The sequence below is a fragment of the Chiroxiphia lanceolata genome, chromosome 7 (genome assembly GCF_009829145.1).
Source record: "Chiroxiphia lanceolata isolate bChiLan1 chromosome 7, bChiLan1.pri, whole genome shotgun sequence".
Classification (NCBI taxonomy): Eukaryota; Metazoa; Chordata; class Aves; order Passeriformes; family Pipridae; genus Chiroxiphia; species Chiroxiphia lanceolata.
In genome coordinates this window covers 38,449,535-38,462,448 of record NC_045643.1, presented here as the reverse complement: position 1 = coordinate 38,462,448, position 12,914 = coordinate 38,449,535, and the positions used below count along the sequence as shown (strand labels likewise).

General features: G+C 49.7%; 1 protein-coding gene across 6 annotated transcripts in view; it reads left to right on the top strand.

Annotated features, from left to right (window-relative positions):
* The window catches only part of CACNB4 (calcium voltage-gated channel auxiliary subunit beta 4), a 75,656-nt gene extending 66,251 nt beyond the window's left edge, over positions 1–9,405 (top strand). For 2 of the 6 annotated variants that reach the window (XM_032693055.1, XM_032693056.1), the window contains 2 exons: positions 628–813; positions 4,129–9,405. In XM_032693055.1, the coding sequence (XP_032548946.1) occupies positions 628–813; positions 4,129–4,389 (447 nt within the window). In that variant the 3' untranslated portion in view covers positions 4,390–9,405. Of the gene's footprint in view, positions 1–627; positions 814–1,237; positions 1,785–1,910; positions 1,964–4,128 lie in introns of those variants that run through there. The other 4 variants (XR_004357985.1, XR_004357984.1, XM_032693057.1 and 1 more) reach the window with 4 other exon arrangements.
* The last annotated feature ends 3,509 nt before the right edge of the window (positions 9,406–12,914 follow it).

Sequence of the window (12,914 nt, the reverse complement as noted above, 5' to 3'; positions counted from 1 at the left end):
AGGAATGCTGCTGGTATCAGCACTGCCTGCTGTGGGAATGGTTTTGGGGGCATCATCACTGGAAATAAATGAATTCCTTAAGGAGTTTTGTGCCTTTGAGCTTGGAAGGGCTCACGTGATTTGTGGTGACCCTCGGGGATGGGTTTGGTGGCTCCCAAGAGCTTTGGTGCTTGGTCATCTTCTAAACCTGTTTTGTTTTGCACCCACAGAATCATCCCAGAATCATGGAATGGTTTGGGTTGGGAGGAACCTTAAAGCTCGTCCAGTTCCAGCCCCGACACCTTCCACTAGCCCAGGTTGCTCCAAGCCCCATCCAGCCTGGCCTTGGACTCTCCCAGGGATGGGGCAGCCACAGCTTCTCTGGGCAACCTGTGCCAGGGCCTCCCCACCCTCCCAGCCAGGAATTCTTGCCCAATCTCCCATCTAGCCCTGCTTTGTTTCAGTGTGACTCCATTCCCCCTTGTCCTATCGCTCCACACTCTCATAAAATCCCCCTCTCCATCTTCCTTGTCGGCTCCTTCAGCGATCCCACGCCGTGATCCCTGTTTACTGACCCCTAAGGGTTTAGCCTGGCCAGAGGTGTTTGCCAGCTCCTCATTTCCCCGTGTGCCCCTGTGTCGTGCCCAGGACATGTTTGACGTGATCCTGGACGAGAACCAGCTGGAGGACGCCTGCGAGCACCTGGCCGAGTACCTGGAGGCGTATTGGCGAGCGACCCACACCACCAGTACCACCCCCCTGACCCCCCTGCTGGGCAGGAACCTGGGATCCACCGCCCTCTCCCCGTATCCCGCCGCCATCTCGGGACTGCAGGTAGGAGAGCCCGGCCCTGCCCACCCAGCCCTGCCCTCCAGGTGGGTTTGTTCACTCCTGGGGGGGGCGTGTGAACTGGTCTGTACAGCGTGACTCGTGTTTGCTCCCCGTTTGGCCACTGCCAGCAGGGACAGGCAAGCTGAGGGGTGTAACCAGTGAGCAACCACTCACTCAGCCCAGTGCTGAAACAGCAGCGCTGCTCTGTCTTCAGTGGGAATTAAAATGCCCAGCAATTCCCTCCAGCCAGCTCTGTAACCATCCCTTTTATTCCTCCCCTCCTCGCAAAAAACCCTCCATACTTGTATCAGCAAAACCCCTTCCCCTTTTTTGGGTTCTTTTGAGTATGACTATAAGACATTCTTTTTTTTTTTTTTTTTTTTTTTTTTTACCCATTGAAAAAAATTGTGACCCTTTTTTTCCACAGGGATAGCTCAAACTCGGCTGAACTTTGACACTTCAATCGTGGCATGTAAATAGTCCTTAATGAGAAGTACGTGCTTTATTAAGTTTGCAAACAGATTTTTTTAATTTTTTTTTTGGTTTTAAGAGTTGTGAGTGCTGGAGGGGATCAGGATTGCAGGGAGCTCTGTGTGCCGGGCGGGGGGGGAACCTCCAGGAGTGTCACTTGTTAATAATGTCTGTCAGAAATAGAGCTGAACCAATGACCCCGAGTGAATAATTCACCTGACAGATGTACCGTCTGCTCTGCCTGTAGAGTGTCTGGAAGCAGGTAACAGTGGTGGTTTCAGTGTTGCTGTGAGGGAGCTGCACTGCCCTGCAGGTGCACAATTCCCAGCACTTAATGCCCTGCTTGGTTTCATTAGGAGCAGCAAGTCTCTGTCTCCTAGCTGAGTGCACAAGCACTGCTCTGTTACTGGTGACACGCACATGTAAACTGTTGTTTCCATTCTCACTTGCCTTAAAATTTCAGTTCTCCATCCCTCCATGCCAATAAAATACCATCTGCAGAACTTTTTTTCACCTCTTCAGTTTCATTTTGAGCACTGGGTGTATCCACAGAATTTTTTTCAGGCATTTATTTCTCTCTGATCAATGGACACCAGCAATAACTGTGCAATGTTGCTCCATTTACTTAGGGAAAACTCACACTGAAGATGAAAATCACCCCTGTGCAGTGGGCTGGCTGAAGGTATGCATCACTTAATCCCCACTCCACCCGGATTCTGAAGGGTTTCGGTGGGATGACTGGTGCTGGTGCTCTGCAGAGGGGTAAATTTCTCCTGGAGTCAGTGATGCCCACCCAGAGGCTGCAGGGTTTGGCTTGTGGTGCCACTGAGGGTGCAGGCCCTGAGGTTTGCCCTGGTTGTCTCACAGTAAGGACATCCCCCATCCCCATGAGCCACATGGAGGTTTTATGCCAGTACAGACCATCAGAAGGATTTGCATCAGTTGTCACTGTAGTGATGTGTGTGGTAATTAGGGAGCACTCATGCTAATTAAACTGGCAGAGGTGCTTATGATACTGCAAGATTTTATATTACTTACGACCCTGATATCTCAGGGACTGAAATCCAAAAGCCCAGAGCCTCGTGTGACAGTGACACTGATCCAGATGTGCTGGGACAATCTGTCCCTGCTTCACCCAGCCAGGATTTGGGAGTCTCCCTTTCCTACCTGGCTGTGCCTTGGACTTCAGTTTACTGAGAACTGAAACCCATGACTCAGGGAGGTCATGAGGGTGCAGTGAGGTGGCACAGAGGGCACAGGTGACAGGGCTGGGGCTGCCACACCTGGGCCTTGGGAATCACCTCCCTTAAAGGGAAGTGTCCATGCTGAGCTGGGGGTGTTCCCAGTCCTCAGCAGGAAGAGGGAATTTGGTCATTGCCAGCATGGCCTGGAAAAATATTTACTGCCCAGAGAAGCTGTGGCTGCCCCTGGATCCCTGGGAGTGTCCAAGGCCAGCTGCCTTGGACAGGGCTTGGAGCAACCTGGGCTAGTGGGAGGTGTCCCTGCCCATGGATCCAAAGTCCCCTGGGATGTAATCCCAGGTGTGACCACCCCAGGTGTGTCCCACACTGACACCTCGGGAAGGGAACAGCAGGATTGGGATGAACACACAGTGCAGGCAGGGGAGCTGGAAAGTTCTGGAAAGGAGCAGGTTGCAGCCAGAGAGGTAAATTACTACAGGGAAGGTGAGCACAGAGAGTTATAGCTACAATTGATGAAGTGATTATAGATCCAAATGGCATTTGTGTAGGTCAGATGAATAGAAGGATAATTTATCACAGAGTCATGGAATTCCAGAATGGTTTGGGTGGGAAGAGACCTTAAAGCCCATCCAGTGCCACCCCCTGCCATGGGCAGGGACACCTTCCACCAGCCCAGGTTGCTCCAAGCCCCGCCCAGCCTGGCCTTGGACACTTCCAGGGATCCAGGGGCAGCCACAGCTTCTCTGCCCAACCTGTGCCAGCTGCTCCATCCCTGCCTGTCCAGGCTGTAACCTCACACCCACTGCTCCATCCCTGGATGTCCTGGGAGCCTTGGGGTGTAAATTCTGCAGGAAAACAGTCGCCAGGCAGAGGGTGAGGCAGCAGGAGGAAGGTTTTATGGCCCAGAGAGCAGGGGCTGGAGTTTCAGCACTGAGTTTGTCCTGATGGGTGCTGACACTCCTGAGAGGTTCAGTGTGTGATAACAGCACACAAAATGCTTACTTGAGGCTATTTCTTCGTTGTGCCAATTAATTGGCAAAAAATATGAACTCACTTTGTTCACGTGAAAAACGTAGGGCATTTTTGTATGGGAACGTGAAAATATCGTGGGCTAAAACTTTTTAATTTATGAATTATCCCAGAAAAGGGTTTTCTGCCAATGTATTTAAAATACAGTGTTTCAGCTGAAAGGATTTGTCAACCTCTAATCATTTCAGCCTCCCCTTAGCTGCCTGCCTAGCAGTCCATCACTGGTTTGGTCCTATGAAGGGTTTAAATAGGGCTCAGAGAAGCACCTTTTAAAAAAACCCCAACAAGCACCTTCAGACGTTTTCTAAACCCACCTAAATCAACACTCATAGATAGCAGGGTGACTGTTCTGTTCCTGATCAGAGCCGAGTGATAAATGCTGCCCCATCAGCTCACTCCCCATGCTCAGTGTGGTATCTAACAGGGCGGACACCGCCAGGCCCCCCCGCGGTCCTGCTTCCAGCTCCGGCAGCTCCCCCCGCGCCCTGTAGGAGCCAGGCTTTGTTAGGCAGAGCTCAGCCGAGGCGCACGGCCGGGGAAGGCCTCAGAGTGCGGTGTGAGAGGCGGTGCAGGGTGAGCCCCGAGCGGTACTAACTTGGCCCGTTTGGCCCCGCAGAGCCAGCGCGGGCGGCACGGCCCCCCGGCCCCGGAGAGCTCTCCCGCCGAGCGCCGCGGGCTCGGCCCCCCGGACGAGAACTACCACAGCGACAGGGCTCGCAAGAGCAGGAACCGCTTGTCTTCCAGCTCCCAGCACAGCCGAGACCACTACCCCCTCGTGGAGGAAGAATTCTCTGACTCGTACCAGGACTCCTACAAACCCCACCGGACCCGGGGGTCCCCCGGCGGGTACAGCCACGACTCGCGGCACCGGCTCTGAGCCACGACCAGGATTCATCCCGTGAGAACCTCCCACATCCCGTAGCTAGGAATGAGAACCGAGTCATCTTCCTTTGGCAGGTGTGACGCCTGACACTCCGGCTGCACTCTGCTCTCATCGATGTTAATTAGGGGCGACCGAACCCCACCCGGCCCTTCCGTTTCTGCCCGTTCATAGGGGTTGTTTTGGGGGGTTGGTTTTGGTTCTAATACATTTAATGCATTTATAGCCGTATTTTTTTTCTCGTCGTTAGGTATTAGACACATCCGTTTGTAATTTCGGGTACCTATCGAGGCACTTATAAAATGATTTCCTCTGCTGGAAATTCCAAATGACCAGTTCCAGTTGGAACCAATTTATAAACCAATTCCTGTTGGAATTTGGGTGAATTGACTGGAAAGTCGACGTGAGCATGTTGCAAACAGTTGGGAAAAAAAAATAAAACCAAACAACGACAAACGTACAAAGAAAAAATCTTGACAATTAAAAAAATCGCTGGAAGCCAGAGAGTCAGCTTCCAGTATTTGTCTGCTGGAATTTCCACTTCCAGTTTAGAATAAAAGGATTTCTATTCTGCTGACTTCTTTCCAGAATGGCTTTTTCACACAAACCAAATGTAAACTCTCGAGAGTGCCAAATATCACAAATTATTGCAGCAGTGACAAAACACTTTCCAGTTTGACGTTATTTTTAGACCTGGCACGAATGTTGCAGCCAAATTCTTTATTTCAGCCAGTCCTGATGGTTTTGTCGGGACCAGCAGGGAGGAACTGAGACAGGAGAAGGGAAATAGGAACAGGAAAAGGAACAAACTCCATAGTTTGTGTGGCTGGAAGTTGGGAATAGCCTTTTTTCCCCTCTCGTTCACCTGAGTGCAGCTCCGAGTCCCCAAATGGGACAGGAGTGTAGAGACATCAGATTTTTTTTCTCCCATTTTGCTCCTGCCTTTTAAGTGGGAAACAATCCCCTCCTCTTCTTCCCCAGTGTGTGGAGTACCTACATTCCAGTACACCCATGTTCCATCTTCCCAAATCCACCTCCGAATGTCTGAAATTCCAGCATCGCACAAGAACCCTCCGGAAGATCAGGTTCCATTCCCCTCATGCAATCCAGGGGAAGGGAGAGGGCTTAAACAGTCACCACATACTGGTCAGAACTGCAATAAAAAGGGAATACCAGGCGAAAATCTGCTCCCAGGGAGATCCTGGAGCTGATTCAAAGCTTTGGATTCCGTGAGAAATCCTCGGAAATATCGCTGCCTTACTTCCTACCAGTCATTTATTCCACCTACTGAGCGTTGAGTTCCTTTAAACAGATGAATTTCTGGGATTGGACCTTGTGTCTTACACGAGCAGTGAAGCCTTAGATCCAATGGGATTGAAAACCGACCCCACCTGACCATTTTGTACAACCAGAGCCTCCCGAAATTCCCCACCTCGTGCATTCCCTAAAATTGACACAACTGTGCCGAACTTGCATTTTTTATGCAGGTTCATGGCAAAACCACTCATTTTTTTCAAGAATGAGCATCGTTAACTTTTCTGTTTGCTTGTTTTCCTCCCAAAGCCTGCTGAAGTCAGGCTTTGACAGCATGTAGCACTAAAGGAATTTCTGGAATATTATGGTTTCTTCTTTCTGGACCAGCTGGCAAAGCCCACTGGTGTTTCCAGCATCCTGGAGTCTCATTATCTTCTTGAGGTTAACGAGAGCAGTCATTAATCTCCCTTGTGGGATGCCCCACACTGACACGTTTCCAACAGCATTGAAAGGTGGCAGATGATGATTAATTATTTTTCATAACTCCACTGCCCAACAGGCAGCTCCAGCCCCGCTGGGTGATCCCAGTGGACCCGTTCCCAGGATAAAAATGGGAATGTCTGCACCCACTGGAGTCACAGAGTTGGGATGGACCTGCCAGCCCTGGTGCTGCCCAGTTTCCTCTGTCTGAAAATGCCAAAGGAGCTGAGGAAACACGGCAGGATCTGGCCTGGGAGCAGCAGCTGCAGCTGCCTGCTCCAGCATTCCCTGCTCCAGGAATTGTCCAGCCCTTTTTCCATGTACAGCCCAGCACCTGCATGAGAAAGGAGGCCTTAGGCTGAACATTTCTCTCTCAGCTTTGCCCAGTTCCCTGTTTGTGCATCGGAGTCCTGATGGCAGAGGAGCCGTAGAACCCTCCCAGCAGCTGCTTCTCCTCCTCCTGCAGTAGCATTAGGGATCATTAGGGATCGTTAGGGGTCATTAGGGATCATTAGGGATCAGCTCATTAACTGCTTGCAGATATTTGCAGGTCGCTGCCAAGCACCCACATAGATTTTTCTAGAGCCTTTTGGAGCCTTGTTTTTCAGTCTTCCATGTCAGGCCAGGCAAGGGAAGGATCCACACCTGCACAAACCCACCCCCTGAAGCATCTCAAGTGCCAAAACTGCTTTGTTTGGATAAAAACAAGCTTGTGAGGGAAGTCTTGGATCGTCCTGAGGTCCTTCATTACGTGGGCTTAAGTTGGATTGACTCCGGTGTGTAATTAATTTCTCCCACTGCCCATTCCAAATTAATACAGGGAACCAGTCAGGAGTGATCCAGGTTTCCTTCCTTGCTGGGGATTTTTATCTTTTGAAAATAGATATATCTGTAAGTACAAATAAACCAGCTGTGCTGTAGATCCTGCATTTATTCAAAACAGTCTCTGTTTTAAAAAGGAATTTATTTTTAGGACACACAGTAATGAGTAAAAGCTGTGCTGGGGATCAGTGTTTCTGTCAGAATTCCAGCACTGCTGGATTGGGATTCATGATTTAGCCAATAAAGGTGAGAACAACAATCTCCACAGACAAAATTCGGTGCGTTCCTGTGTTTGTGAATCAATTAACGAAGGATTTTAAAGTTCTTAAGCCCACTTTAAAGACAGTTAATTGTTAAATTTTTAACTCCAGATCCTTCCTCCTTGGCAAGTTGTATTTGACACGTTCAGGTTCTTTTACTGGTGCCAAACATTTATCCCCTGGGATTTATCCCAGCTGAAGATATTTGCAACTTTGTGTTCAGTTCGATGCCAAATCCTCTGAATTCAGTTTGGTCTCAGCTCTGCAGAATTCCCTGAAGCATCCCAGGATCTCCTGTCTTTCCTGACTTCACTATTTCAGAATAATTTTGCTAATCCCATTGCTCCATATCCACTGATTTGGGTAAGTCAGGGCTTCTGATACTCATCTTTTCTTCAATAATGGATTAAATGTGTCCTCTGCTGTATTTTTCTTCCCCAAGTTCAGTCCTTCTGAAGCTTGTCCTTGATTCCACATTCCTGATGGGTTTTTAAGGCAAAATAATTAGCCCAGTTTATTTTCCATAGGAAAGTAAAGGTGTGTCTTTAAAAATAAAGGGAAACTTTAATAATGTTGAGAAATACATGTAAGGAATTAACTCGGAGAAAGAGCAAAAAATGCTACTGAGGATTGAAATTTGAGGTTTCTTTCATTACGTGTGGAATCCACTCAAGAATTGGGGTATTGTCATTAAATCCATACAGAGAATTTGGGGAGAAGGTGGGGATTCTGTAAAATGTTACTGAGTGTGTCATTCCTGTATTCCTTTGGAACTGGGAGTAGCCTTGGCTTGGTGTCAGTGATGGTTCCTAGACCTGCCTTTTCCCCCCAGATTCCCACCTGGAGCAGATCCTACTCCTGTCTTCTCCAGGAGCAAGGTCTGACCAGAAATGTCACGTCCTGACCATTACCTGCCTTACCAGTATTCCCTGAAAACCAAAATGTACTTAAATTTATCCCCCTTATCCCCCCTCTGGTGTTAATTCCCGGAGTGAGGAAATCTCACGGACAGGACAAAATAATCTGTTTTTTCCAGCGGTGTAAAACCAGAGCCAGGAAAAAGAAGCACATTTGTAATAGCACAAATTTCCAAGAATCCCACTCCTGCCTTCGGCATCGTGTTTTTTGGGAACCAGGGGGACATTTTCTGACCCAGCAGCAGTGGGTTTATGGCATTTTTGATCCCTTTCCTCGCCGCCTGATCCTTCAGCAGTTGGTTTTGGCATTTTGCACACGGGATTGATTTTTCAATAGCTTGTATTCCTTCCACGTCAATGAGTTAGTGACAGAAGCTTTCAAAATCCGAAAGCCCAGTGCATCCATTTCTGCTGGAATCACATTAATTCCTTCAGTTTTGGCCAGTGTGTAGATTTTGGGTGTGACTGAGGAATATCCCACGATGCACCCGTGGTCAGGAATGAGAGACTCCCAGTAAATATATTGTTGGGGCTACAGGGCTTTGAGGTGGGGGAGAGAAGAGTCCCAGCACCCAAACATTCCACTGATACTCCTGAGAATTTCAAACCTAAAGGGAAGTGAGGGGTGTGGGGCCAAGGGCTGGGACACACCTGAGTCTCTCCTCGTGCAGAGAAGGGAGAGTCAGCCCGGCCCTAAATCACACCAAATGCAAATTTTGGGTGAGCAGAGGGGGGGAGAAGGATGGGAACAGTCATTCCAACTGCAAACTCTGCACCTTGGGCTTCTCAGACCCCGGAAAAATCTCCGTTTCTCAGCCACACTGGGTCCCAGTGGGAGCTGGGCAGCGCTGCCTCCAGCCTCACTGGGAGCCAGTCCAGAGTCTGGTGAAGACACTACTGCCTTTACTGGGAAAAGACTTCCCCAAGTTGGTGTTTTCTGCTGGTTTGCCCTTTGTTTCCCCCATAGATCCTGTGTGTGTAGCACCCGACAAGGCATGTGGGTCCAATATACTATGCAATGTGTACAGTGGTGCATGCTCTGCTCTCCCCTCTGCTTTTAGTGGCTTTCAAAGAAAAACTCCAAAAAAAAAAAAAATTATATATAAAAATAAATAAAATAAAACTAAAGTGGTGTTATTTTTGTGACCAGGATCATGCAGACTTGCATGCCCATAGTATCCTCATTTCTATGGATTCGTTTTCTGGAATTTAGATGTACAAAGACGAACTGCATTACAATTAACTTTTCTACAATAAATGAGCCAAAAGTACAAACCGTTGGAAAGTCTCTCCGGTCTCTTTGTGTCCTGCACTGAGGTGGGAAAAATGCTGGGAAGAGCCCCGAGGAGCCCGAAATCCTGTGGTATTTCTGTTGTTTGCCAGTAGCTTTTGGCAGGGTTGCACTTTTAGTGCGATTTTCACGACACCCCGAAGAAGGAGCCGCATCTGCTCCGAGAAGTAAATGATGTTTATTTTTATAACGATCTGCTCTTAAATAGCTGCTGCTCAGGAGCACAGAAATCCAGATGATTCCTCGCTGCTCCAGCAGGGAGTGGAATCCTTGCAGCCAACTGCTCCGGTGGAGGATCCTTGGGAATGTTCTGGGTTTGGAGCTGGGCCTCGGTGTCATCTCACAGTAGAATCGGTTCCGAGAGAGAAGGACAAGTGACAGAACGATGGGAGGTGTCAAGGATTGGACCATTAAAAGATAACTGAGTTTATCACAGAATGATTAAGGTTGGAAAAGCCTCTGAGTCGCCCCCGTGCCCAGAGCACTGAGTGCCACGTCAAGGCCTTGATGGTGTCCTGGAAAACTGGAAGCACTGGGAGATGCTGCCTCTTCCCAAAGAGTGACCGGCAGGAACCAGCAACTTCCCAGAGATGTTGTGATGGCCCAAAAACCCGCCTTGGAAGGACAGGAGGACGTGGACCAGGTAAGCTGCTTTTACATTGGCAGTTTGACACTCCTGATGCTTTCAGAATTCTGTTTAATTGGATTTTCTGGTCTGTGTGTGTTCAGAGTCAGATCTCAGCGTACGGGTTTTCATCTGAGCTGTTGATAAAAAGCAGAACATCCTCCAAATAAATATAGCTGAGCAAGAAATGCCTTTTTTTGTGTGTTTTCATGTGGTCCTGGAGGTTAAAATTTCATGAGCCCTTTGTTTTGTCTGTGTTCTGGGGAAGGGGCTGGAGCAGCAGGAGGGGCTGAGGGAGCTGGGGGGGCTCAGCCTGGAGAAAAGGAGGCTCAGGGGGGACCTTCTGGCTCTGCAACCCCCTGACAGGAGGGGGGAGCCGGGGGGGGGTCGGGCTCTGCTCCCAGGGAACAAGGGACAGGAGGAGAGGGAACGGCCTCAGGCTGTGCCAGGGGAGGCTCAGGTGGGACATCAGGAGGAATTTCCTTATGGAAAGGGTGGTCAGGCACTGGCAGGGGCTGCCCAGGGCAGGGGTGGAATCCCCATCTCTGGAGGGATTTCAGAGCCCTGTGGATGTGGCACCTGGGGACATGGATCAGGGGTGACCTGGGCAGTGCTGGGGGATGGTTGGACTTGATCTTAGAGGGCTTTTCCAACCCAAAGCATTCCATGATTCCCTACATGTTTAGGGTTTTTCCCTGTACAGGAGTATTTCCCCTTCCGTGGGCACACGAAGCTCTTCCCCCGCACAGAAAGGCTCCATGACCCGCTGTTGGTGTTAGAGCTGCTGGGAACAAAATGTACATGACCTGAAAAAGCCTTCTCAGATTTCCAGGAGGGAATTCTGAGGCTGTCTTGGAGTGCTTTCCTAGAAAGCTTCCAGCAGCACTGGGAAGCCCAACTTTCTCCATGAAAAGGCAGCAGTGTGGTCCAGGTTAAACCAGGCTGCCACACAAAAAAACCCAAAAACAATGTGGGGGGAAATCTCAGTGATTTGCTATTTAAATAATCAGAGTAATTGCTTTAATTGAGTTTTGGTGCCTCTCACACTGCACAGCCCCCCAACCCTGCCACAGGCCCAAGGCTTCCAGGCTCGCTCCGTGTTCCAGGAGAGCTGAGAACAGACAGGAACCTCAAGCATCTCAAATTCCAAGCTGAGGAACGGCAGCAAGGGGGATAATTGAGGCCTAATGAATAATTAATTCCATTGCAGGCTGGATGCTGAACCTGTGGAACGTGTATCATCACACTGGAGGAGCTGCTCCATTTCCCTGCCGGTCACACACGGTCCCAGCTCCGGGATGGGGATGGATTGGGACAGTTTATTATCGGGATATTTATTTCCTTCAACTGTTAAGGGCCAAAAATTCCCCTCCAGAGCAGCAGGAAACACGAATCCCTGTGGGCATGGACAGAAACTCGATGACTCTGCCCTTACTTGGCTCTGGTTACGGGCCAGTATTGCAGCAGGGAAATAACAGCAGGGAGCTGCTGTGGGAATAAAAGCTGCTAGAAGGGAAGAGGGAAAAACCTCTGGAATAACAAAAGGAGAGTATTGTGCCCCTGGATCCCTGGAAGTGTCCCAGGTTGGGTTGGACAGGGCTTGGAGCAACCTGGGCTAGTGGAAGGTATCCCTGCCCATGGTCCTTTCCCACCCAAACCAGCCTGGGATTCCATATGGGAAGGGGGCAGGCAGCACATGGAAAGGTGGAAGCAGCACAGCAGGCAGAAAGGAGGGAAGGTGGAAATGAGTTGTTGTGCCAGGCTGCAAAGGAGTAGAGAAAAACAGAGGCAGCAGTGAGAGCTGGTGTGGCCTGGAAAAGGGACTGAAAGACTTCTAGGACAGGGAGACTTCATCCAAGAATACATCCCATGCCAGGAGGGGTAGAACTCAGCTCCAGGCTGGCTCTGCTGCCCTCTGGCCAAGCTTTCACCGAAAGGAACTTGATGGGATTCTGTGCTGATAAAGCAAAGCTTTTAACCTCTGAACATGAGCTTAAACTTAAACCCCAGCCTTTCCACAGCCCCTCTCTCCTCACAGTGTCTCTCCCACAGCTCCATTTCCTTGTGCAGGGAAGTGCAGGGGTGGGTTTTCCTTCCCAAGCCCTCCCATGGTATTGAAATGAAGGCATGTCCAACACTTGTGCAACACACCTGTGTCTCCCTAGAGAAAATGAACTCGGGAGTTACAAATCCCAGTGGTGAGATTCCCATCCACTCCCAGTGTCACGGGAAAACTAAACACATAAAATAAAGGATTTGCCCCATTCAGGTGGCCCTGGGCACCAGCCACACCAGGAGCTTTGCAGGTAAGGAAAGGGAAACACTGCAGTGTTTTTCTGTAAAATAAAGCCACGTTTTGCTCGGGGAAAGGACAAAGGAGGGCAAGGATCCCGCATCTTGTCTCTAGGCTGCCACAGAGAGCTCTGCACAACCTGTTTATTACCAGGGGTTTTCAAACCCCCGAGGATTTCAACTCTGTGGCGGGTTTGGACAAGGAGGTTTATTTTCTGGGGGTTTAAAATCCCTGAGGATTTAAACTCGGTGGTAGGTTTGGACAGCGAAATTTGTCTTGGAGGAGAGAGGGCTCCAGGGGGACCTCGGAGCCCCTTCCAGTGCATAAAGTGCCTTTCTGCAAACTCATTCAGCTACTAGGGAGCAACTTCTCCACATTATCCCCAAGTTTTCCTCAGAGCACCGTGTTCCAGTAGGGATTATATGGCAAAGTGCACGTTATTTTCTTCATAAACTGGAGCCAGGCTGGGAGAGCTGGGGGGGTTCACCTGGAGAAGAGAAGGCTCCAGGGAGAGCCGAGAGCCCTGGCAGGGCCTAAAGGGGCTCCAGGAGAGCTGGAGAGAGACTGAGGACAAGGCATG